This window comes from Apteryx mantelli, chromosome 4 (assembly GCF_036417845.1).
Source record: "Apteryx mantelli isolate bAptMan1 chromosome 4, bAptMan1.hap1, whole genome shotgun sequence".
Taxonomy (NCBI): Eukaryota; Metazoa; Chordata; class Aves; order Apterygiformes; family Apterygidae; genus Apteryx; species Apteryx mantelli.
In genome coordinates, this window is record NC_089981.1 from 51,692,330 (window position 1) to 51,717,780 (window position 25,451).

Sequence of the window (25,451 nt, forward strand, 5' to 3'; positions counted from 1 at the left end):
TTGTAAAATGGGGCTAACTGTATTTATTCATTCAACAATGTTTTCAGAGATCATTAGAAGGTCTGATAGAAGTGCAGATCCTAAGAACTGTTTTTCCCTATGAAATATTGAAGTTGGAGTTGAATTCAAAGCATGGAATTCAGAATAATTCAGTAAACTAGAAAAATAAGAGCATGGAAGCTAGTGCAAAGGGCACAGAATTTGGTTCATTCTGTAAAGAGAACTGCCCACAACTAATGACTTACAGATCTGAGGACCTTTCCCTAAAGCAGCTCTTGATAGCAGAGGAGAAAGGATTTTCAACTTCAGTATGAATTGAATTGCATCCAAAAAACTTTAAAGCCTCTTGTGTGCATGTGAAGCATGCACCATATGTAGTCATTTCTAAAATGGAGGACAGGAATTGAGTGGACAGTGTTCTGAACATAATCTCTGGAGAAAAAACTGGCTCAAGGTACCAAAGAAGTTCCCATATCTGAGGAGTACTGTATGCCCTTCTCTATCCACCAGCACTGAGAATAGAGCAGCATTTCAAGTGAAATCTAAAAGATCCCCTCTTAGTAAACTGTGTGGACTTCTTTTTTTTTTTTTTTTCCTTTTGATCTTAGATATATGAAAAGCTGAAATAAATGTACAGGGAACTGAATTTGTTTATCTAGAGGCCTTCTGTGACAGATCTGGGGCTCAGGCCATCTAAACTATTTCATCCTCACAGGTATAACTGAAGGGAATGGCAGATGCTGGTTATCTTTTTGATCATTCATAACTGCAGTTATCAAAAGAAGAGAGATTATAAATGGGAGAACTGCGGGTACAATTCCAACTCAGTTATTCTCTATGAAGAGTGAAGTCTCTCTCTGTTAAATATTAAAGTAAAACACTGTAAGTGGGAACCCCACTAGGCTGAACAGTAGTGACATTTTCTTCAGGGATGAGTGCTTACCACAAGAAACAATTAGGGTGCCCCATCTTAAACCAAGCAGGTTGTGCTTAGATGTTGTCACCACATTCTCCTCCCACACACAAACCAGAGAAGCTGTGGATACTTCCCCCCCCCCCCTTTTTCTTTTTCCTATTTTGGAGCTTGCGATGTATGGGGAAAGCTGATCCCATGATGACTAGGGGCCTGAGGCCAGGCAACTAGAATGATTCTCCTGTTCATCTTCTAGGGAGGGTGGGGAGCAGGGGTCACTGGAGGAAAATTTTGTCCCTGGAAAAACTTGGCTACGTTTTTCATTGGTGAAATACATAGGCACTAGTGTAGTTTTACTAGGTATAAACCTTGCCTGTGGTGTATAATGGACAGTTTCCATTGCAATTAATGATCAAAGGACACTTATACATAAGTGGCTTGTTTACTGTACCATGGAAAAGATGAGCTACTGCAGTAGTCTGAGGCTGCACAGCACAATTTAACTAGGAGCCTGTGCAAAGAGCAAGTGGATGTAGAAAAATCTCACACACCATTAATCCAAGAGAAACTCCCTCATATTTCTTCTGTTGGGACAAACAAATAGAAATGTGTATGGGATAAACCAAAACTGAGTCCACTGAACACTTAAAACTCATAACAGAGGGAGCAAAACTTCATCTAAACTTCTACCTTTTGTTTACATTACAAGACCTTCACAACTTGGCATCTGAACTACAAAGACATGCTAATCATAAAGATACCTCTTTGGGACTTTTTTTTTTTTTCTCTGAATGAATGGAAGAAATGTAAATGTATGTCTTGATAAATATTTCTAAAGGGGAGATGCCAAATCTAGGTAAGTTAGTGTTTAGTGCAGAGACTGAAAAAATACTCTGTCGCTATAGCTGGAGACACACACGAGTCTATGGGATTGTTTTAAAACTGTGACCCTCTTAGTCTGCAAGCATGTGGTTGGTTGCCATTGTATTCAATGGATGCGATCAAAGAAGAGTGACATGGTTACTTGGTTTTTGTTAATGTAAAAGTAATTACACTGACTGTAACGTTCAAGCCTTCTCAATGGTTGTAAAACCCTGAACGCTGGTGGATTGACAGCATTTGAGCCCTAAGCCCAATGCATTCTGCCTAAAACCATCACAGCATCTCTTTTCACCCTCCGTTATTTTCTTAGGTAGCATTCTCTGAGCAGGAAGAAAGATGTATTCACATGAGAGTTAAAGGTGTTTTGCTCTAGCTTATTACTTTCTTCCCTTTCCTGCACATGTCCCAAAACTCAAGATCAAACTGAACAAAGAATCATCAGTAACATACTTGAGCAGAAATATTTGTTGAGTATTAGAAGACAGAATGATTTGGTGTATTTGATTAGGACTGGAAGTGTTATGTGGAGCCTTTCACATAGCTGGGTGGAGGGCTGATCACTTGGCAACCTAACTCATCTTCTCTCTGCTTCAGTTTCATCTTCAAGATAAAAAATGAAAAAATGATTATTGGTTTTTATTTTTTTCACTATAACATTTTTAACCACCAGAACATGATGTTAAGTGTCTATATTTCTCTTTATAGGCAATGATGAGCAAGTTATACTCCATGATGTTGAAAGGTAAATACACAGTTTGTCTTTCCACTGCTTCATCAGCTCCCTTAATGTTAAGTCACTGGAGGCAATTTTTTGTTTTAAATTAATGGCCTGGGAGAAGAGTAAAGTCTCAATTCCAAAACATGCCTTTTCTTAATCCAAATTCGTATCTGGGATGAAGTGTTCCCTCTCCTCCCCCCATTTTTAAGCAGTTGGGTTCTGCATCATTTTAAACTTGGGAAAGAGGGGAGAAGAGAATGATTATTAACTAACAGGTGCTCTCCTGATGGCAACGTAGATGTTCTGAGTAGATTCAGAGCCAGATTTTTACAGGTATTCTGGCACAAAGTTTTGTTTTGTTTTTCAAAACACTTGCCTAACTTGTATTTAGGTTAGCTAGTGCTTAGGCACCTACTTACCTTTTAAAGCTTTGACTGCTGCTGCTTGACTCTCCAAATTAATGTGAAATATATTTGTTTTCATGTTTACTTTTTACCAAAACTGTGAAGCCATTGTGAATTAGGCTTTGGTGTGGTACACTCAGGTTAGGTGGTTGGTTAAAATATAATTAATACAGTAGTGGTGATGTATTAGATTGGAATTCTCAAAATAACGTACCCTGTCTTTCGAGCTTTCTACTTATGAAGTACAAATTTCATAAGCTAAAGTTCTGGTCTGCCCTCATAACTGCTACAGATTTCAGCAATAACGTTTTAAATAACTTGACTTTGAGAATATCAAATAAAAAGAAAAAAACAGGAAGAGATAAATGTAAGAACAGAGAAATATAAAACCTTATATCTTTTGTGTTGCCTGAATCCTGGTTAGCATAATTTGGAAATATTTCTTTCTTGGTTTGTTCAAAGCTTTTTGTGTTGAATTGATCTAAGTGTACATCTGCCTTTCATCATACATTATATCCCTTTTTATATAAATCTTAACCGAGGGTTGGGCAGAGGTAGCTTTGTTTTGCTCTTCAAACATGTTCTCAGGAATACTGTGTTTTGTCTACCTGTCTGTGGATGGATTTTTTTTTTTAATTAAATCTGGAAATATCAAAATTTTAGAAGATGTTGGTGTTTGTTATTTGTTCTGACTTTTCAAGCTTCTGCAAGAACCTTGTCCTTGACAACTTTCTATAGAAAATGCTTGTTCCTACTGTCTTGCTTAGATGTCTTAACAAGACTTTTTGATTTATATGTATTTCTTTAATGTGCTTTGGTTATCAGACTTTTTTTTGTTTAGGTACATTAGGTCCTGTTGTAATGCATATAGAATTCATGTGCCATTTGCATGATTTTCTGAAAGGAACCTAATTAATCTGACACATGGAGTTCTGATTGAATTCTCTAGAAAGTTACACTGTCTTCTTGAAGGATAACAGCGAATACACTTGGTCTATCAACTGCTTTTTCACTTTCTTAAGCAGTAACAGAAAGGGTCATTTATTTGGCCTCTTTGTTAGTCCTCTATGAGGCAGAATTAAGAGTTTAGTCTTTAAGAACAGCAAATGCAGTATGGGCAAGGCACAGATCTTGCAGAGGATCTCTTTGGAGTTTCCACTAGTTACATCAACTGTATACAAAGGGTATTTCTTTAAGAAATAAGTGGGGGGGGGGGGTTTGTTTGTTTGTTTGTTTTGCCAAAGAAATAGAACAAGCCCAGAATCTTTTGTCTTGGTATTTCAGCTTTTGGCCTCTCTTTTCATGCCACTACTTCAACATTCTTCCTTTTCAAGATGATCTAAAAGGTTGGGAAAAGAGTGGAGAATGGGGCTTTTACTTTTTTTTATCGCGATAGATGGCTGAAAGCTGGAGACTTGAGGGGACCTACTTTTATTTTGTTCCTTTTTGCTGCTTTTTTACATGGAAAAAATTACATCTGGCCTATCCTGGAGAACCAAGAAAACTTATCAAAAGAGCCAGCTGGAAGGTTGCTCTTTTGTGAGATTTGACTTAACTTTTTGGGTGGAAGAAAGCCTGTGTACTTTTGTCTTGATTTCCTTTTCAGATTAAGTAGTAAAAGCTTAGCGTCTGCAGGTCCCCAGATCCCATTTACCATTACCTCCTCCCAAGCTTAATCTGATAAAATATCATTTCCATAGCCTCTTGTGGATTCTAAAGTATGTGTTTTTTCTTGTGTGACTTTTGGTCTGAGGGTTTTTTTTGTTTTTTTGTTTTTTTTTTTCCCCTCATAATATGTCTTGGTCACTGTATGTGTTTTTTAACTTCATGACAAGAGCCTTATGTCTAGTTGGAGTAGCATTAACCTTGTCACTAAGTATTGCCAAATAAATTAAAATGTAAATACTATTTGCCTTTTAAAACGACTGCTGTTAAAGCAGAGTAAAAGAAGAAAGAATGATATTGTGTGTCTGTCTTCCAGCACTGAGACCTTGGATGTGTTTGCCCATGAAGATGCAGTATATGGTCTTTCAGTGAGCCCAGTAAACGATAACATCTTTGCCAGTTCATCAGATGATGGCCGGGTTCTTATTTGGGACATCCGAGAGTCTTCCCACGGAGGTGAGAGCTGTAGATGGAAATGATCCTTGATTCAGGAAGAACTTGGGAGGGCGGGGAAGGCAAAAGCTATGTTTATCTGGGAAGACTGAGACAGGGAGCATTGGGGAATTATTATAATTCTTGTGGCTGGTAATAGCCGTCTCCTGGTCTTTATAGTCCACTGTTACTGTTTTAAATGACTTTATAAATTACCCATCTGTATGGCAGACTATCGTAGAACTTGGTATGAATAGGTTTTAACTTGAGTTAAAGAAGCAATGGAGAACATGTTCCTTCAATAAAAACATCTTGCTAATCTTGAAAACAGTTAGGACTGTGGCTTACATGTTTGTCTTGCAACACTATTTCTGTATATAGCCTGGGATAAAGAAAAAAATGGAAATTTACAAAACCATTATTTTGATTTGAAAATTTTTCTAAATCTATTTATATGCTTCCCTGGGACATTGAGAACAGTTCATGTGCATGACATTTTCCAGTTCTCTTGTGAACTGTGGAGTTAACATGACAGAACAAAATCACTTTATTGCCTGGAAAAAAAAAGTTCTTGTATTTGTATGGAAACTTAGAGCCCTAATGTGATAACACAAAATAAGCTGAATTACTACTTCATCTTTGTTTTCAAAAACTGAACTGAATACTGCAGCTTCTCAAAACCTTACCATCTGTGTTGCACTTCTTTTAAGGCTGAAGAATCTCAGTTTAGAACTGTACTTACATAAATTGGGAGAGGACTACTTCAGCAAATGAAATTGTGTGTATACCCCATTTTAAAGACCACAAACCTGAGAATTGAAACCTGAGTGATCTGTAGAATTACAGAGCCTGGTTCCTTTCCCTCAAAGCTAAAATAAAGTTGCATCTTTTTTGTAAGCTGATTGAATGCAATTGCCTGAATTTTTAGGCTCTACTGGTCTTAAGGGAAAGTTGTTTATGGAGCTGAAATATTCTGATTTCCAGCTTACGTGTATTTATATGTATTTGAAAGCTGAATTAAGATGTACTTGTGTTGTAGCGGTCTTCTAGAGATATTAGTGTCATAAGGGCTTTGCTGATAATTCCCCATCCAGAATACTCTATCCTAGAGTAGGTTTCCTATTGATGCCCTCCTTACCCCAGGTATATTGCCCTCATAGGAATAAAATGAAATATAATAATATGGCATTTAGTTTACAGTACTGTCTGATTGTTCCTGTGAATTCTGTTCTCTTGTGCAATTGTGATACCCCTTATCTCTGTCTTATCTGGGAATTTTATAGAAGCACTCTGAAAAATCGTGCATATGCTTAGTATATGAATGTCACAGGTTTTAATAAAAATATCCACATTGTCTCTTCTCTAGAACAGTCTTGGAGAAACTCATCGGTAACTTCCCTCTCACTCAGAAGTCCCCCACCAGCACAGTGCACTGTTGTCCTCCCTTTAGCCACTTTCTTACCCACCATGCAACTCCCTTTGCTAATCCCCATTGCCTGCAGCTAAACGCAGTACTGTACCACCTGGGAAATTAGTCCTGATTAGAACTACCATATTTCCCCTGTATAAAAGGTCAGTTACTTTATCAAAGAAAGAGTTCAAGTTAGTCTGATGTGACTGTTTTACCTTTGGTAAGTCCAAGTCTCATTTCATCCCTGTTTTTGTATTTTCATAGTATCCAAGTGATTAGACAAGACACTGAATATAGCTTCCAAATTAAAAATGGCAAAATGCTCCTTTATTGCCTTCTCCTTAACGCTGCACCATAAAGATCTGCCTCTGTTAGGAGAACTACCTGTTGCTGACAGTGGATGTCAACGATTGGTGGAACTGGACACTGTTTAAATGCATCTGTGTGGTTGAAACTGTTCAGTATCATGGGCTGATCTCCAGTCTGATCTAAGTTTCTGAAATTGTATGAAATGCGGATTGTCTTTCTTTGTTTGCAATTAAATCGTGTTAATTGTTGCTGCTGCTTTACTGTTGCTGAGACTTTGAATGAGAAGGCTGCACCAGTGAAAACAGTGAAGAAGGGCTGCCTTGGTTAATTTGAGGTTCTTTTGGGGTAGCTTCTTCACTTCTCTGAATTTCAAGTAAGGGGGTTTTGCATGCTTGTATAGGAGTCCTGAGTCAGAGTTTATATATAAGCCCTGCCAGTGTTGACTACAAAATATAATGCTTGTGACTGAGGTAATCCCCTTGTCTACATGGTATTGCCATGGGAATGGGCACTGTGTCTGCCAGTGCATAGGAGTGTTATTCCTGACTGGCCAACTCATTAAAATCTCACAAATAACCTCCTGGTTTAAAATAGAGTATTAAAAAAAGCTGAGAAAGTAATTCCAATCCCCTTCTGCTTCTTGTCTTCTGTTGCTGAGTGACTTGCATAGTGGTGTTATAAATTTTCTTCTAGTTTTTGTTAGAGATGGTGTTGAGCTCCTCCCTTGAGAAATAAACATTTTCATACTCCGGTGAATGAGAGCTGCAATTGTGAAATAAGCATAAAGAACAATAACAAAACTAAATCCCCTACTTTTCATTAATGTGACTTAGTGCCTCATTAGTTTGGATACTGTAATCTCTTTTTAATTGGACAGGCTGAAAGACAACTGATACCTTAGAAGAACACTGTGGTACCAGGTCAGGCTATTTCTAATGAAGGTGCAAAGGAAAACACCGGTAATTAGTGACAGTGACCTGACTAACTGAACGTGCACAAATTAAAACTGTTTATTTTAAAATAGCAAATTCAACTCCTTTATTTGGCAATCTGATGTTGTTTCAATTTCTCCACTCAGCTAATGCAAGCCAGTGCTTCTCAGTGAGGGCTGCCATTCTAATAGTACAGCATCCTATGTCCCAGCAGGGATCCAATTTGATGATGCAAATGTAAAAGGTCAGTTTTGCTGTTAAACTTTTTTTGGAACTGCTGGCAGATCAACACCAGTCTTTAAAGCTTTTGGGTGGCTGGCAGAACAAAAGTTTGCTCCTGTTCTTCCCTTTCCCTCTACCTTCTACAACATTTAATGGCACCTGGGAGATTCAGCTGTGGCCAGAGACTGCTAATTGAATGCTAAATAAGAAAGTTCCTGCCCTGAAAAGCTTGTAATAGAGCATAAGATGAGGACACAGGACAAGTAAGCGTTAATTCTGTCTCAGTTGCATGATCGGCAGTAGGTGCTGGGAATTTGGGAGGACTGTCTGTTCAGACGTATTTTGTATGCCTTAATGAGGGATATGAAGAAAGAAAATAAAGTATGTTTGTAGGTGTTTGTGAGGCTAAAGGTGCCTGCATGCAATGACTCGAATAGGGACAGTAACAAGGTCTCCCAAAGATGAGGGAGCAATACAGCGGTTGCATCAAAGCAACCAGTGAATGGAAAATGGCATCATCCCTGGCTCAAAAGAGACATTGATTCTGCTTTCTTAGTTGAGTGAAAGAATGGTAGTATGCTACAAAAGACACAGATAACAAAGAGAATTAGATTATGCCCAAAGCAGTAAAGCTAGCAGAAAGAGGCAGGATGACACAGTCATCTTTTTCCTAGTCTGCTCTTCTTGGAGGCAGTATTTTGACATAATGAGTAGGGCAGAGCAGCAGGCCAAAGAGTTTGTTACACTAATCAAAATGAGAGGAAGAGAGCCTGGATGAGCATGTGTTTTATGTGTGTGAACTGAAAAAGCTAACTGTTGAAATTTAGGTAAAGAAGCTCCTTCTCCTTGTAAGCTTGTGCAACTGCTGAATAACGCTTAAAGATATAATAGGCCTCTTCTCCCCAGAGCTGGCTGTTCTTTTAGAGCTGAATTTCTATACAAACTTATCCCATTTTTTGTAATATTTTTCTTCCACGTAAGCAATTGCTGCTGAAGTTAGTTTGGCTGACCGTGAATGGCTGGGGAGGCTTTCAGATGTACATGGTCTTTGCTAGAAAGCTTTCAGAAACCCTCCATATAGTCCTTATTAGATGACTGTTTGGTCATGAACCTTAAGAAGATTCAAATACTTGATCTTTGTAAGTGGCTAGTTTTAATTTCTGGTAACCTTCCATAAGCAAAATGATGTCTTGAAATCCAATATATATCCTTATCTGTACTTGGACAAAGTTAATGTATATGTGGGTGGATTTTAAAACCTCAGTTTTTATATTGCTGTAGATGTGTCAGCTTTAGAAATGGTTTGAACATGTCTCCATATCTTCAGATCTTGTTATGCTATTTCTATATTAAGCTGCCAAACTCACTACATCAAACAGTCATATGCATTGTTTGTTCTTATGTCTGAAATCTCAACTTTTTCAACAGAACCCTTCTGCTTGGCACACTACCCATCAGCCTTTCATAGTGTGATGTTTAATCCAGTAGAACCTAGATTACTGGCTACTGCGAACTCTAAGGAAGGTGTGGGACTCTGGGACATTCGTAAACCTCAGAGGTAAGATCTGTCTGTCCTGGTCTTGTGCTGTGCTACTGTCTCCCTTGGGAGGTGATAGCATGCCACGGCACCTTTTTTTTAAGTCAGAGCACAAAATGGCAAGAGAAAATGCATAACAAAGTTAACAGCAATGTTAGTAATGCCAAATTAAGTAATTTTGCATCATTAACATTCTTTTCCGTACATATGATCTAATTTGATTCAAAATAGGGCTGGATCTTCCACATTAAGGTAAGTGATTTTCTGGAAACATGTCTGCCTTCACTATTGCAGGGTTAACTTGGGGGCTACTGTATGCGTGGTGTAATAGTCTGTGTTTGCACATTTAAGGACATACATTTTATCTGTATCATGATTTTGTTCTTTCTGATGCCACATACAATGTTGTTATAACATACTCTAATTGTTAATGTTTCTTGGCAAGTACTTTATATTCCTACAGGTTTAGCACCAGTGTGAAAGACATAATAACCTTTGACAAATATGAATTCTACTGTCTTTTGTGAATGGTGAAAGGGGAGGTGTAAGGGGTGCCTTATGTGATAACCTCAGGGTCATCCCTAAGGCTTTGTCTAGATTAGGACCAGAAAAGAGTTGTTCTTACACATCAGACATAAGCATACAAGCTTCCACCAACTGAATTTAATCTGGTAAATCTTCCCCATTAACAAGCTAAAAGGTGGTGTTTAAGCAGATGTGAACAACAGATCTTGCAAATACAGTGCTGAGCTTCCAAGGTGCATAGGTCACACAGCTTTTCTCCATGCTTAAGGGAATGCTGTTTGTACACAAATCCCCCCTACAGCTGGGCATGCACCATGTGTGCCATACAGCTGATCCCTGCAGCACTGAATTTATAGCATTTGTACCTACTAAGTCAGTATGGTGCCTCCTGTAGGACAGGCATGTGCTTCCTGCCTCCACAGCGCTCAGAAGAAGTCAGATAGTAAGGAGCAGGCTGCTCCTGTTAGAATAAATGCTGGAGACAGATATTTAGAGCCTCAGACTTGGGCTGAGCAAGCTGTAACCTAAACAAATGCAGGTGATAACATCCTGCTTTTAGCTGCTGCTTTTCTGGGATAGCTATCAACTTTCCTCCTTTGCATGACCAGAGATGTGCCTGTAGCATGGTGAGAAATGTGTTGTTGCCTGTGGGAAAGAAAATGGCCTAAAGCAGTCTGGTGCCACTATGGTTTGTTCCCAAGAAACTCTTAGGAAAAAGGACTTTTCAGAGTGAGCTGTATGGATCGGGCTGGTGGGCTGTCAGAACCTGAGTTTCTCCTATTTAACTAAACTAGACTAGATTTTTAGCACTTTTTAAATTTTATTTTTAAAAGAACAGATCATTTGCCAAAACTCCCACTTATGTTTGCAGATCTCCTTTACTAATCTAGAAATGTGAAACTTAAAATTAATTTTAAAACATCTGGGGGCAATTTACTTTGACTTTTGAGGAAACAAGTTTATAGATCAATTCGGATGTAATCCTAGCTCCAAACAATGACAAATGGAAGCCAGAATTTACATTTTTCTTCTGTGAGTTTTAGTTTGTTATAATATCTTTTGGGAAAAATATACTGTGAGTTAATTATTTAAAAAAAAAAAAAAAGGATGAAGTAATCCACGTAGTCCTGTAAGCACTTGTGATAGACGTTACATAGCATTGAAGTTGGTGAGTAAGCTTGTGTATGCTTTCCCCATCCTTATTAATATGAAAAGATACAAAATGTAGCATCAGGTACAAACTGTACCAGAAGCCATTTGGCTGATACTAAACTTAATAGGGAGATGGGCTTCAGCAGGCCTAAATTCTCCATAATATAGGGATAAACAGGAAGCTGCCTGTGTAACTTCATGCCAGAACACTAGTACAGCAGAGAAGGGCTACTGCGTCAGCTGCTCTTCTCTTTGGCAATGAAGCCTGCTAATGGTGGAAATCTTTGCTTTTCTACAGGTTTGTATCTCTGTTTTATACTGTCATCAATATCCAAGAAAATGTGATACTGCTTGAAGTGTGGGGAAGGATGGGTGGAACAGAGGTTTTGGGGTGAGATGGTATGGAAGTATTAACTTGTGGGTATTGTTGAATAGAGCAGTACATAGAGATAGTATGAAATAGCTAGATCTGCTTATCCCTTCCCCAAGCCTATCTTTTTATTCCATTGCTAGGCATGAAGTTCACTTGTAAGAGACTGTATTTAATGCCCACAGCTGTCAAGGGAAAACTTTTTTTTTTCCCCCCCTTCAATATTGATGTGATCTCTCAGAATCCTGTGGTAATCATGGGAGGCTTCCAGCTGTATCATTCCACTTGTGGTGCTAGTAGAAATGGCTAGGTCAGGTAAACTTTAGATGTTTTGTCGCTGTGTGTGTGGTAGTGAGGTTATGACCAGGGTCTGAATGTGTGGAAGGAATGAAAAGAAGTGTAGATACTCTTAATCTTTGCTGTGGATTGCCAAAATAAAAACTTCTGGTGAGTTATGCAGGTTGGTAGCACTCCTGCTTTGCTATAGGAAAAGTGAAATTGCTATCAGCAGTTAATAAGTTGTGGCTAGTAAACACTTCATGTAAAATGCTGATGTAGCTCTGATTTCCCCCAGCTACTGTTCTGTTCTCTGTCAATTCTCAGATGAAAGCAGACTGTAATTGGTGACAGCACTACTTAGTTTTCTTCATAACTGTAGACTGTTCCTGGGAATCCTTCTGCTGCTCCCCTCCAAAATCCAGAAACCAAATGAAAGCCTGGAATTCTGAAAACTAGCTGTTTGGAGCCAATAGTAATACTGTAGCTAGCAATACTATCTCATAACACATATTACAGCCAACAATACTGCCACAGTAATACTCTTTACAGATGTAGGTGAAGTTTGAGCCCACAGGATTCAACTGGCATTCATCATTTGAAGGGGATAAGACTTAATGTTAAATTTTTGCTTTTAATCAAGCAGAGGCTCCTCAGATGAGATGCGGGGGGAGGGGGGGAGGTTAGCTTTGTTCAGCTTGGTATGATGCACTGTTGGACAAAGGATGATTTGCCATAAACATCATAACTTGTATTATATTCAGTAGAATATGGCTATCTCATTACATGTAACTTTAAACTGCTAGCTCTAAATTTTCAGGGGTATTTACTGATTTGTTTTCCAAGGTCGTCATTTTTGGATGCTCAATTTGATCAAAACATTCCAGTAACTCAGCTGTGGCTAATTGTCACTTCTGAAAATTCAGATTAAGAGTATCTTAAAGGTAGACGCTTAGAAATATTATTTTCTATTTTTCTGTTTTTGTCTTAGAGAAGTAAAAGTGCTTTTAAAGAACTTTGAGCTCAAAATTCATGTAACTTACTGAACCAAGCATCCATACTGGTCAGAGCACTTAAGTGAATAGTGACTGTATAACCTCATATTTATAACATATACATATAAACATATATAACAATATGTATCTTGCAATTGTTTCCCAACAGTAAGTCCATGCATTTGGGAGTGGGGGGAGGCAGAAGAGCTTCTCTTCTCTTGCTGTAACCAGAAATAAAACAACATCCACAAACAACCTCTTGATGCCACAGGGATAGGACTGCAGTATAGCTACTTAGCAACATTATTGCGAGGGATGGGGATGTCACGCAGAAAATCCTGTCACCCCAAAACCTCTTCTTGTTTGTGTTCCTCCTTCTCCCTTTTAAACAAGCACAAATGCAAGAGCAGCCACAGTTCAGTGTGGAATGGATCACTAATGTAACTATCATGTCTAAGGGTATTTACTTCCTTTGTCTGTTCCTTATTGGGCAAGGTGACAGTATTAGGCAAACTTGGCAAGTTGATAATGTTTTGGGATAGCATTAAAATCTTGAATGGAGTAGTGGTATCTTAGTATGTCAGAGCATGAGGAATACTTTACTCCAAAATACACCACCCTTCTCCATTTGGGTTATAAAAGAATTTGTCTCCTTGCCTGCTGTTAGAAGCTTCTAGCCAGGAGAGCCAGTTTTACCCACATCTAGTCAGGTAACACTAAACACCTCTTCAAATTACAAGGAAATATTTTTAGGACTAGAAAAGTGTCCGGATTATGAGCGAAGTTTATTCATCTACTCTGATATTGGTTAACTTTCTGATGGGAAGCTTGGTGAACTTTATGCTCAACTACTGTAGGGAAAGAAAGTAATTGAAAAGCCAGCTTTTCTTGACATACATGAGGAAATTTGTGGACACAGATCTGAATTCTGAAAAATTGTGCGTATTTCAAATAGTCTTAATTTGATTAGTTTTGCTAACTGAGTCAGGATACACACCCAGATTTAGTTACTGCATGCATCTTTTTTTTTCTCCCCCCCCCGAAGTTCATACCCAGCTCGATATCCCTTCTGGCTCAGAATCAGTGCAGCAAATGAGTCTCCCTCCCTTCCCCACCATTGTACTAATAGGATCCAAATGTGATGTGCTGACTCCTCGAAGATAACATATGAAGCACTGTTAAAATAGAACTAATTTAAGTCCAGCATGATTGAGTTGACTAGTAATGCTAGAACTCTTGTTTTTCCTTCTTCATAATGTGTTAGTATTGCTGATTTTTCAGGTGGACTTTAAACTGAAATCAGTTGTATTGCTTGTTCTTTAAAAACGGTGCCTTGAAAAGCTTAAATGTATTCCTGATTAATGAGGCTGTTGTGAGGCCCTTATGCCACTAGATGGGGTCTGGAATCCTTTTTTTTTTTTTTTTTTTTTTTTGGCAGGTTTGTGTATCTGAAACTGTCTTGTGTTATAAATGACCACTGCATGTATTTTAACTAATTTTCATACTGAAAAAAGGCTGTTCACAGTGATTGTTTTGTGTTTTCTGCTTCTGATGGGAATGTTGAACCTGTACTTTTTACACAGTGGGATTCATTTGTGTGTCCAGTTCAAGGGTGAAAATGCTAAGTTGTGAGTCAGGATCAGAAATGTGTTGCTGTGCTTTTTTTTGAGACTGGGAGGGCCTATCTAAAAGTTCCCAGGTCCCTATTCCTGCTATGTCCATTGCACCAGTTCTGTCATTGACCTGTTTTTGAGCCAGCTTGTCATGCTCACCTATTAGAAAACCAACATGACAAAAGCTGGGTAGCTTTCTTATGGGCTAGCAAGTTGAACTGGGTTGCAAAAGAGCCCAGTGATTAGCAGATGTGATGCAAGAGAAAAAAGGGGCTCTGTAAGGCTGAGAACAGGAGAAACAGGGAAGCAAGACCTTCCTCTGTCAGGAGTAGTGAACTGCTAGATATGTTCAGCTGTTTGTGGCATTACTGTTTTACTCGCTTAAGTGAAGCAGAGGGACTAAAGTTGTTTTTTGTTACACTTGCCTTCCTCTGTTTTCATCTCATGAGCAGGTTCTTTGCAAGCTTTCCTGGTGGCCTTTTACAAAGTAGAAGTGAAATGTAACCAGAGTTGGGGGTGGTTTGCCTTCCAAGACTGATTGCTTCCTCAAAATAAACTATAATTGAGCAGTGTTTCTGCTTGGTGTTTGGCTTTTTATGTCCCTGCAGTACAGTGTGGTGTTCCAGGATGCTAATCTTGAGTGATGAGTTCTGGGAACCTTTGACCCCAGAGCTTGAGTATTGGATTCAAGTTTTGAGTGAGGTAGAAATGTTTACATGAGATAGACCTTCTTAGGACACTCCTGAAATTTCAGGAGAGGCCTGTGCTGTCTGTACAGATACAATTCTATTTAGTCTAAAGACCCAGTTATGAGTTAAAGAAATCCTGACCGCCAGGGCAAACCTGACTATCTCTTAGTGACTGTAACCTTACAGGATATCTTAAAAGCTAACTTGCATCATACAACTCATAATAAGCCTGAATTAGAGGGGTATCAATTTTGGTGTTTTACATTAACATTTTGAAGACAGAGCCAACCTGGAACACTGATTCAATTTTGATTTCTTTGTGTCTCAGCTAAGAAGTAGCTGCAGGTTAGAGCCTCTTTAAGCAAACTTTTTTAATTCACCAAGCTGAAGATATACATTGAATGAATATTTGTGTCTCCAAAAAAATAAATATAAATAAATATATATATATATATATATCTCAAGAAGGCTGTCTTAATGGTCTTTAAAGTAGTCTCAAATTTGCCTCCTGCACTGAGAATTCAAAGGAGGAAGCAAATTCTCAACCTGAGGCTAAGGAATACCTTATGTTAGTTATCAGTGAATCCTCTAATGATTAGCTCATTAGATGCTAAGAGGTGAAAAGTTCTTCCCTGTAACAGCATAATAAGAGTCGGGGATCTGGGGGGAGGGCTCTTCTCCTTAACTTACTCAAGAATGTCAGGGTATGTTGATCGCATCAATATGTAGGGAAGACTTTGAAGGACGTGTGGCCAAACAACTGGTCTACAACTAACCGTATGCTCTCTACTAGTCTGCTTTTGTCTTGAACAGAACTTTTTTGCCAAGTGCTAACTACTAGGTATCATTAGTCATTGTGCTTCAACAAAACACAATCCAACTACTAAATTAGGCTACTGAATGCATAACTTCTGGTTCAGATCTGTTGGAAATCACAGGTACTCAGTACATCTGAAAATCCCCTCTTCACTCCTGATTACCTTTCCTTATAGTTTCACTTGTTTCCATTAGTTGGCAACCTGTTAAAGACCTGCTGACTATTACCTTCCTTGTTTCTGAATCTAGTGTAATGGTCTCTGCCATGTCATATAGTACAGTGTTTTCTTCCTACCATCAGAGTGGTACTTCGTATTGAATCACATGAATCATATAAGTGAGATGTAAAAAAGAGTTGTGATTTGTTTGAGGCTAGTCTTCACAGACTGTTTTCATAGCTTTAAAATTGATAGAGTGCTATTTATTAACAGAATCCTCTCCAGTAATTTTTTCACTCTTTGAAATGTATAAGCCTCTATTGTGAAAAAGGTACTGCAGTACAAATGTTGAGTCTTGCAGCTGAGTATAAACAAACTTAAAAAGATGTCATCATGTATAGTCTATTCTTTGTGGAAATAAAATTTCTGAATATATAAGACTTCTCTGTATGGCGAAGGAGTATGGAATCTCTCTGTAGTCATGGTAATCTAAGGATATAGGCAGGAGAAGTCTGTAGGTGGTTTACATGAGATGGACATGCTGACATGTAGTTGGAGAAACTAGATGAACTTACAGGTTCACAAGTCCTTCATCAGGTTTGAAATAAAAGTAGTAGCTGTGAGACCTGTGGGCCATTTGAGAAGGTTTTTCCAGAGTTTAGTTAGATGTGTGTCAGATAGACCCTCTTGGTGGCAGAGGGGTAGTTAATACCTCTGGAATAGAGGAATGGCTTATGGTGCTGTTGTTTGGGGGGTTTTTGTTTGTTTTCTTCCTGTTAGGTGGGAGTGGAAGGGGAAGGGAGGAGAGGGAGGTGATAAGTATTTGCAGCTGTGTCTCTGTTCCACAGGTGGTATTTATAGACTGTGGAAGAGAGGACTTTGGAGAATGTGTGATGGAGGGAGAAGGTGATATAAGGTCATAAAACCCGAATCTCAGCCGAGTCCATAGATTTAGGTATCTGACAATTGTCAATTTTAGTTTGTAGGCTCATATCTGGAAAGTATTTGATCCTTAAGGATCAGACCAGAAGAATTCAGATAGCGATTGTTTTGTGAGGCATGTTCATGCACTGACAGCTGAGTGTTATTCTTTCTAGCTTGCCTCCCTGAGCTCACTCTCTTGCATAGGTGTTGCCTGGTTTATTTGGGTGTTACCAAAAAGGTGCCTGGTGTATTGGCTGAAGCATATTGAGCTTCTGGAAATGCAAGTGTGAGATCTAGTATTGTTGATGGCTTTGTTCTAGTGGGTATTTACTGTAGTGGCATTGCAGATGTGTTGGAAAGTTCTGCACTTCTCACACAGGAACAATCTTAATCCGTTTGTTGTATTTTGCACCACAGAATTTGCTTCTGACAATGAGTTCAGTAAGGTGCGGGGCTGTTCAGAGGCTAGAATTGGTGGATTGGGAGATTTGCTTTCAAAGTAGCATCTTTGGTTGTAATTGTTTAATGATTTTTCCACTCAAGTTTCTCATAGGATGATACATGACGGCTACAAGAGTGGGATGGCAGGAATAAAATGTGGAGGTTTAAGGTTTCTGCTTGTTTTTGCATTTTGACCTTTCATGTAAGAGAAGGAAAATACTTATCACTTCTAATGCACATGCTTTGGAATTGCCAAAGCCCCTGGAGATGGACAAGAAAGAGCCCTCTGTCACTGAATCAGCAACTACCTCTTTAATTATTTCAGTGCAATAAAAATGTACTGGCTGTTTCTGGTTTTGAGACCTTTGCCAGTCCTGCTCTGAGCAGAGCACTGTACTAGTGAGCACAGGAAAAATGTGTGTATCTTGGCAACCAATTTTCATTGTCAGGTTTATCAGTTCACTCCTTTCCATTTCCAGCTGAGCCATTTGTTGTGAATTCTGACTATTTTAATGCTGCTTAAACTAACTGTCATTTAGCTAGATTAAAATATAACAAGTTGTAAGTGCTGTTTAAGCACTTGCCAGTATGGGTCAACCACACCACCTCAAATAGTTCAAATAACTATTTATCCTCTCTCAGTTCAGGAAATACACCTCACCTCACACTTGTAGCATCCTCATCTGTTCTGCTTCTGTGCTACTGGGGCAGCTCAACTTATCTGTGTGTCTTAATCTAGAATTTGATGCTCTTCTGACCAGATCCAATTTGGTACAGGTGCCCCGCATAACACAGAAGCTAAACTAAGGTATTTTTTCCCCCTCTTTTTTTTTTTCTGGTATTTCTTCAAAGTTCCTTTTTTATGTTATGAAAAGTGAATTGGTTGCTGAAGTTGGACATTGAATGGAGATGGAATTGTCCATTTATGGAAACCTTTGAGATGTGTCGAAGGAACTTTGAACGGTGGTAGTATCTAGGTGGGTTGTTCTTGTAGGGATATCTTTTGGATTGGGTTTCCTTATTTGCATGCAACTATAAATAGATTTCCAAACTGTTCTCTTTAGGTTTTAGCCAAAATCGAAGGACTTCTTTAGTGATAGAAACATCAAAGGTAGTCTCTTCTGTCTCTCAAGTAGGGGCCACTGAAGACAGAGGGACTACTTTCAAATAAACCTTTCTGACTTTGGGCAAAGAGATAGCGTGACAATCATTTAGGCTTTAGTCATGCTGATGCTCAAGTGCTATTTCTGCTGGACAGAGCTCTTTTCTTTATGTCTACTCCTTTTTGGTGGCTGCCACTTTAAACCAGTTGATGCTCCTTTTTCTATAAGAGGCAAAAGTGCTGCCCTAAAGTTGTAAAAGATGTAGATCGTTGAATTTATTGACAGATATTTTTGCTCTGAAGCAAATGATCTTTTCTGGTACTGATGTGGGCACCAACTAATAGGTAATCTAGAGATACTTCAAAAAATGTGCAAGTCTGTGCTGGATACTGCCTCTTATTCAAGTGCTTGAAGTAGGTGCTGTAGTCTCTCTTCTCCATCTTTATGGCTTGTCAGTACTGTAGAGTTAACTAGTACAGTACCATAAAAAGAGCCCCCTTGGCTTGTGTTTTAGACGTATATGTTCTTTATTTCATTTCAGTCCTGCTTTATGCCTGACCTTGTCAGCCCCTCTTGGGATAGAGGGTTTAGCTTAGCTTTTTTTATGTTTAGGCTGGTACCCTTCCTGCAGTAGAACGGATTCAGGTTAGTCCACTGCTGTGCAAACTGGAAGTCTTTGAGGATTTTTCAGGGAGAGAATGTAAGATTTTGACTTCCCTCTATCATCCCCAGACTTGGTGATCAGACTCACAACTGGGTTTTGGAGTACCGAGTTTCAAATTGTATAATAAAAATGTTTAATTGTAGGTAGTTTAGTTTCTGTTCTCAGGTAGGGCTGTTGTGACTCTTCTGCACAGCTTTTCCTGTCTTGATTTAATAGAGTTTTATTAAACCTTCATTAAATAAAATCACAGTATCCTTTGCAGAGTTAGTCAACCCTCCATCCGATGCTTGCAGATTTTCTGGCTTGAAGATGGAACTATTCCACGCATACTAGCATCCCCACACTAGCCTTTGATTCTAGCAAGACACATTAAGCTAAGCACTGTGCCTTTGCTCTCCAGCTTGGGCCCAAAAGCAGTAGTGGTGTTCAGGTTTATAATTCTCAAGAGTAAAAGTAGCTTCATACAGCAAATGAAGACAGGAAACTTTTATTTTGTTTCGCAGTATTTGGTAGGGTCTGTTGATTGACTTCCCTTGCACTCCTTTTTTTCTTTATCAAGGAGTAAGCATACTGCCTACTTCGAAAGCATCATGATGTTTAATACTTTTTGCTAGTTTTGAGATTCTCTAATATACAAATCTTTCAAAGGCAAGAATTTAAAGTGCAAAGTGCTAGCATCATAATCCAGTTTAAAAAATATAAATAAAATGGTAATCTGTTATTTAAAAGAAGCTGTGACTTTTGAGTTTTTTCCCTTCCTAAGGAAATAGGGCTATGGTCATATAAGCCTTGCCCTACCAACTTTTGCACCTCATTTCAATGAACAGGGGAATAGAAAGGAATTACAAGAGATCATTTTTTTTGTAAAAACCAGTGACTGAATACAAGGGAGAGATCCTCTTAATTCTCCTCTTGACAGGGAGAAATCTAAAACATTAGTTCATCCCTTTTACTAGGCATGGGAAATAGTCTCTGAAACGTAAGTCCAAAGGAAACTGGTGAACTCGATTTGATGAGACCAAATTTGTGTGTGGAGTCGCATTTAGTTGGCTTTACGTGGCAATTTGCCTTCCATCTTGTGCCTGTTAAAAGCCGAAAATTTTACTGGTTTGAGACTAGAATGTGCTTTTGCAGGAACATCTTAGCTCTCTCTGCTTTTCATTTCAAAAGAAAGGCCAACTTTATTGTTGCTGCTCTTTTTAATTTCATTAAAGCTAGCAGTTTTTATAGCTTTGGTAAATAAAAATACAAGAAGCTTTGCTAGAGAAAAGAAGATAGGTGTTTCTTGCTTGGATGAGAGAATGACTCTGATGTTATTCAGCTTTCCTAATGCAATACAAGAGGCACAGCACAAGAGCATGTGTACAATAGATGCTTCACAGGACTGCAGCATTGCTACATCACTGCTTTTTGCACAGACACTGAAGTGTGAAAATGGAGTTTACTCTTCATGAAGAATTATCAACTGCTGCACTCAGATTATCTTTCTGAGGTAGTGTTCTCTGACAGCTATGTACCTTATGTTATACTGACTTGTGTGCATGCTTCATTTTGGAAACAACTACTGTTCCTTCCTTTGGTCTAAAGGTCATCTTCCCATGCCATGTCTGGCTGTATTTGCATCTTCTCTATCTGGTTATCTGATTAAACCTGCTTGTCTTTGTTATGCTGAATCTGACCCACCAATGTTCTCTCCCACAGTCTCTACACCCTCCTGCCAGCTACTGTTTCTTAACAGTCTGAATAATACAATCTGTTGGTAGAACTTAGGGATTAAAAAGGGAGGAAAATGATTGGGTGATTTGGCTGGTTGGCTGTGGTTGTTGGACAATTACTCTTTAATTTGTATTCTGATTTTCTTTTTTGTTTTTGAATATAGCTAAATGTTTTCTTCTTTCTCCGCAAAATTATTTTATTGTTTACTATATCTCATTTAGTACTTACAGTATAGTAGCACCTAGAGAACTCAAGCAGAGAACGAAACTAGGACACTTGTACCTGCTGATTCTCAGGTTTGCAGTGAAAGCAAGACTGGGACGGTGTGAATGTTTGGGAACTGGTCTATGCTACATACTATACACACAAATGATAGGAATTTTTTGGTCATCATCTGCTAGTGTTTAGTTGATATAATGGCAGAGGTAAGCCTTAAGTACTGAAAAGAAACAACTCTCTCCCTCATCTGTATTAGTTTTATATTACCTTCTAGTACTCTCATTTTCCTCCTCAAAATAGTGAAAAATCTGTGGTTTTCCTCGAATGAAGGCAGAATAAAGGAAAGCATAATGATGTTTTCTGGAGAACTACCTGAAATCATTGGTGACGCAGCTGTAGCATTCAGGGCTTCAATTAGATCATAAAGTTGAGAGGCAGGGCAAAAAGGCCTACCTCTCATGCAAGCCTTTGCCGCTATGAGGTCTGGCTGCTCTGAGTACATAAATCTGGTGATGCTTGACATTCTTAAGGCTCCAGATTCTGAAACCAGTTATCAGATGAGAATCGCTATTATTAAGAAATATATAAATTACTACTGTGCTGGTTGGGAGGGAAGGGTGAAGCTTCTGTTCACCTTAGAGCTTCCCAACCAAGAAAGTTTAATAAGTATGGGTATTCCTTTTTATATTAATTTCCTTGCTTCTAAGCCTAATGGTAGGGAGCAGAAGGAAAGGAATGTCATATTCTTGACCATTTAGCTTCCTCACTGTAGATTCCCTACTTCTTCTAGTCTTGGCAGATGCAGTTTATTATACTTGTGTGGTTCTCTTTGAAGGAAAGGAAAGGTGTCGAATTTTGCTAACAGTACAGACCCTTTATTTTATTTGGTTATTCTTAAAGTCCAAAAAAAAAAAATCCCTTGCTTCCTGTTGAGCATTCTGGGTGATATAGTTCTACAAGAGGTTTCTTGAGAAGATAGTAATGTAATCAGAAATATTGCTAAAGGGATCTAGAACAATGAGCATGTTACTGAGAAATAATAAAATCTTGGGTATGGCTATTTTGCTTTTTTTTTTTTTTTTTTCCCCTTAATCTTAAGACAATGATGGACTTCCTTCATGTTTGTTTGTGCCTCTGAACACTTACAGAGGAAACCCCAAACACTTTGACATGGCTGATCTGCTTTTCGAAAAAACTGTCTTGAAAATTCTGAAGGGATTTTAATCTGCCTTATATTAAAAAGGCATGCATGTTAATTGATCCTGTGTTTACTTTCCTATCACTGATTAATTCTGCTCCATCTAAGTGTTTGCTCCAGACTACAGAACAATTGTGCGTGTTTTTACACAAAACAATTTTCTTTCCAAAAAAAAAAAAAAACAACCTTTCTGTAGAGTTTTCCAGGCAGAGATCCTGTTTGCCAAGTTTCATTCCAGTTCTTTTTGCACAGTTAGAAGTTCCTCAATTTAGTGGTTACAGAAATGCTGACAAACACAGTTGCATGCGATGGCATGTATTAGTTACAAGCATTCAATTCATTTTTTCCTTTTAAGGTCATTCTTTCATTAAGTTAGTTTCACACACTGCTGTTTATGATATCAACACTTTCTCCCTTCCTTCCTTCCTTCTCCCTCTTAAATGACTCTCATCTCCCAAGGATAGCAACTGTACTCAATTCATTGTCAGATTTCTTGCTTATCAAGAGTCGCTATTTAATGGTTCAATTCAATGCTGTCATGCACACCACTTTATTTTACTTCTACCAAGGCACTATGATCTTCTTTCAGTTTTAATGACCACTGTATGTTGCCAAGCTAATGTTTGAATAGCCTGGGTTAAGCTTATGTTACTAATCAGGCAGTCAACTTTTCCAAAAAGGATGAAACAACTTCTTTGTTTAAAAAGGAGGAGAGGGGGGGTTAGGGGGGAAGCTTGCTTCAGGTATAGACTTTTCCTGCAGAGGAAATGTTCAAGTGGTGCAAATTCTGACTGCTGTGAGACTCCTTCCCCCACCCTGCTAGCTGCCAGTAGGAACGGATTTATTTACATTAGTGGTGCTACTCTTGGATTGAAAGCCTCCCATTGTTTGGCTGAACTGGTATTTAGTTAACACTTGAGTGCTGCCTGTATGCAGCATATCCAACTGCGGAAATGACCATGTTGCACATAACTGTCCAGTCGCTCCCTCCTCAGCCTCCCTCCAGCTTCAGCATGTGTGTTTGGATTTTTAATGTTCCATCTGTGGACTAAATATTTCTCTTAATCATACAAGATGACTTTTTTTAAGAAGTCTCAGAAGTGTATATGTCTTTTTCTGTATTGCTTTCAGAGCTGGTAGGCAGCATCAGCATTCCACGGCTGCTTGGAGGAGCCAGATTTGGAAGCAGACTAAATCCCAGAGCAGTCTGGGTCTGGATGTGTAAAGATAATGCCTGTGGCAGAAAGTGGGCGCTGCCTATCACGGTCAGACATGCTCTTTTAGGAGTGTTCTCAGATTTCTCACTAGCTGCCATGGTCTGGGTCTTTGAAATGGGACTACTAAGTCTGAAGCATTAATAAATTTTTCAAAAAGTACAAGAAATGCCTCTGAAATTCCTTGCAGAGGAAGGCTGGAGCATGAAGTAAGGAGCAGGTAGAAGTGGCAGTTCTAACGTGAGCAACATATCTAAGCATGTCTACATTGCCCCAGATACTCCTGTTTTAAAAAAAAATAAAAATAAAAATATCCCAAACTTGCACTAGCTAAGGTAGAGAGCAGCACCATGATGCAATCTGAGAAGCAGAGAGAGGCACTTTTAATGCTGTATGCTTAAACACAGCGTTCTCCTTCCTACCTCCTCCAAGCCTCCTTTCCCCCCTCCCTTCCCCGTCAAAATAAAGAGTGAAAGCTCTAGTTCCCTAGTTCTGAGGCTATCTTGGCTCTAAAACCGGGGGAGGAGGAGCAGGTTAGTCTACTGCATGGTATAGGTGGACTTGAAGCTTTTAGAGCTTCTTGATTCAGACATCCTCTTCAGTATTAATGAAACTTTATTAATGGTTTAATACTGTCAATTTCCTGCAGTTTTGATGGAGATGGAATAGTCTAGAAGTCTTATTAGACAATTTTTTTTTCCTAAAGCCAATTTCATTGTTTTATGATCAGCTAAAATAGGATTTTATAATGCAAGATGCTGAGGAACTGAGGTTCCTCAGTTCTAGGTACTGCTACTATGTGCACAGCCTCTACCAAGAGGCAGAGAGACTTCTCAGATCTCTATTTGTGAGGTAGAACCCTAGCTCTTCCCCCACTATGGACCCACGAGCTACCTGCCCTGACATCATAGTTCTAATCGCCTTTCTCATGCATTCTCTCTTAGGAATAGAGAGAGAGAACAATCTTTATCCTCTGTGTTGATTAGAAAATAGATGTCATCTAAATATCAGCTCCCTCTCTCCATAGCTTGTTCAAGGAGAACACGGTGAAGTTATTTTACCAAACTCTGCCTGAAGGTTAAGTTTGAGAGAAGCAGGGAGAAGCAAGCAGGAGACAGCAGGGTGGGAAAAACAGAAAACAGTGTCTTGTGTTTAGTGCAGCAAAATGCTGCACTTGAGGCTATGGAGTCTGATCCTGGAGGCAGAATTGAGGCGGATGGGGAAGAACAACAGCATGTTGCTCTTGTGTATGAGTGGTAAGCAGATATTTTAGCATTTCTTTCTCTATCAGCCAAATTTAGCCCACTGCATTTTTTTTTTTTTAAGTTTGAGCCAAACATTGTTGTCAAGGAACAGCACAAACTGTTTCCGTTGCAAGTCTGGCTGAATTGTGTGGAGTGAGGGTATGAAGTGAGGGTATGAGATAGGCAAAGCTGTGGGGCTTTTGAGAGGTCTTAAATATGCATCTCCTTTGTTCTAGACCTCTTACATGCGTATATGATCACAATCTCCAAAGTTCTAGTCTTTCTTACTTTCAGTAATTTCTGAAGTAAAATACTCTTGTAGAGCTTTGTTTCCTTGAGGTTGCTGAAACACAATATGAAATTCAACTCCAAAAAGTGTTTTGTTTGATAGCTTTGACTGCTATAGGAGCCTAATTAAAACATCTGTAAAGTAGAATGGAAACTGGCTTAATATTACACTACTACTATAAAATATAATTTCAAAATACTTCAGGCAGGGCCCAATAATAGTAACCATGGAAACTGCTTGAAGGTTTAAAGGATGGGACATCTGGAAGGCTTGCTCACTTTTAGACAGGAGAAAATTCTGAATTGCATTTATATTGTGGAAGAGAATTGGTAATGAGGAAAGGGGAAGGAGTTTAGTTTTGGTGCAGAGATAACCCATGTCATAAAATCAAGAAGGGAAAGGGAGGAAAGAGGAGAAAAA

The 25,451-nt window shown here is 38.8% G+C and overlaps 1 protein-coding gene across 3 annotated transcripts in view; it reads left to right on the plus strand.

Annotated features, from left to right (window-relative positions):
• DCAF5 (DDB1 and CUL4 associated factor 5) overlaps window positions 1-25,451 on the plus strand; it is a 77,967-nt gene that overhangs the window by 13,800 nt on the left and 38,716 nt on the right. For all 3 annotated transcript variants that reach the window (XM_013959548.2, XM_067296557.1, XM_067296556.1), the window contains exons 3-5: window positions 2,501-2,537; window positions 4,899-5,038; window positions 9,317-9,446. In XM_013959548.2, the coding sequence (XP_013815002.2) occupies window positions 2,501-2,537; window positions 4,899-5,038; window positions 9,317-9,446 (307 nt within the window). The remainder of the gene's footprint in view (window positions 1-2,500; window positions 2,538-4,898; window positions 5,039-9,316; window positions 9,447-25,451) is intronic.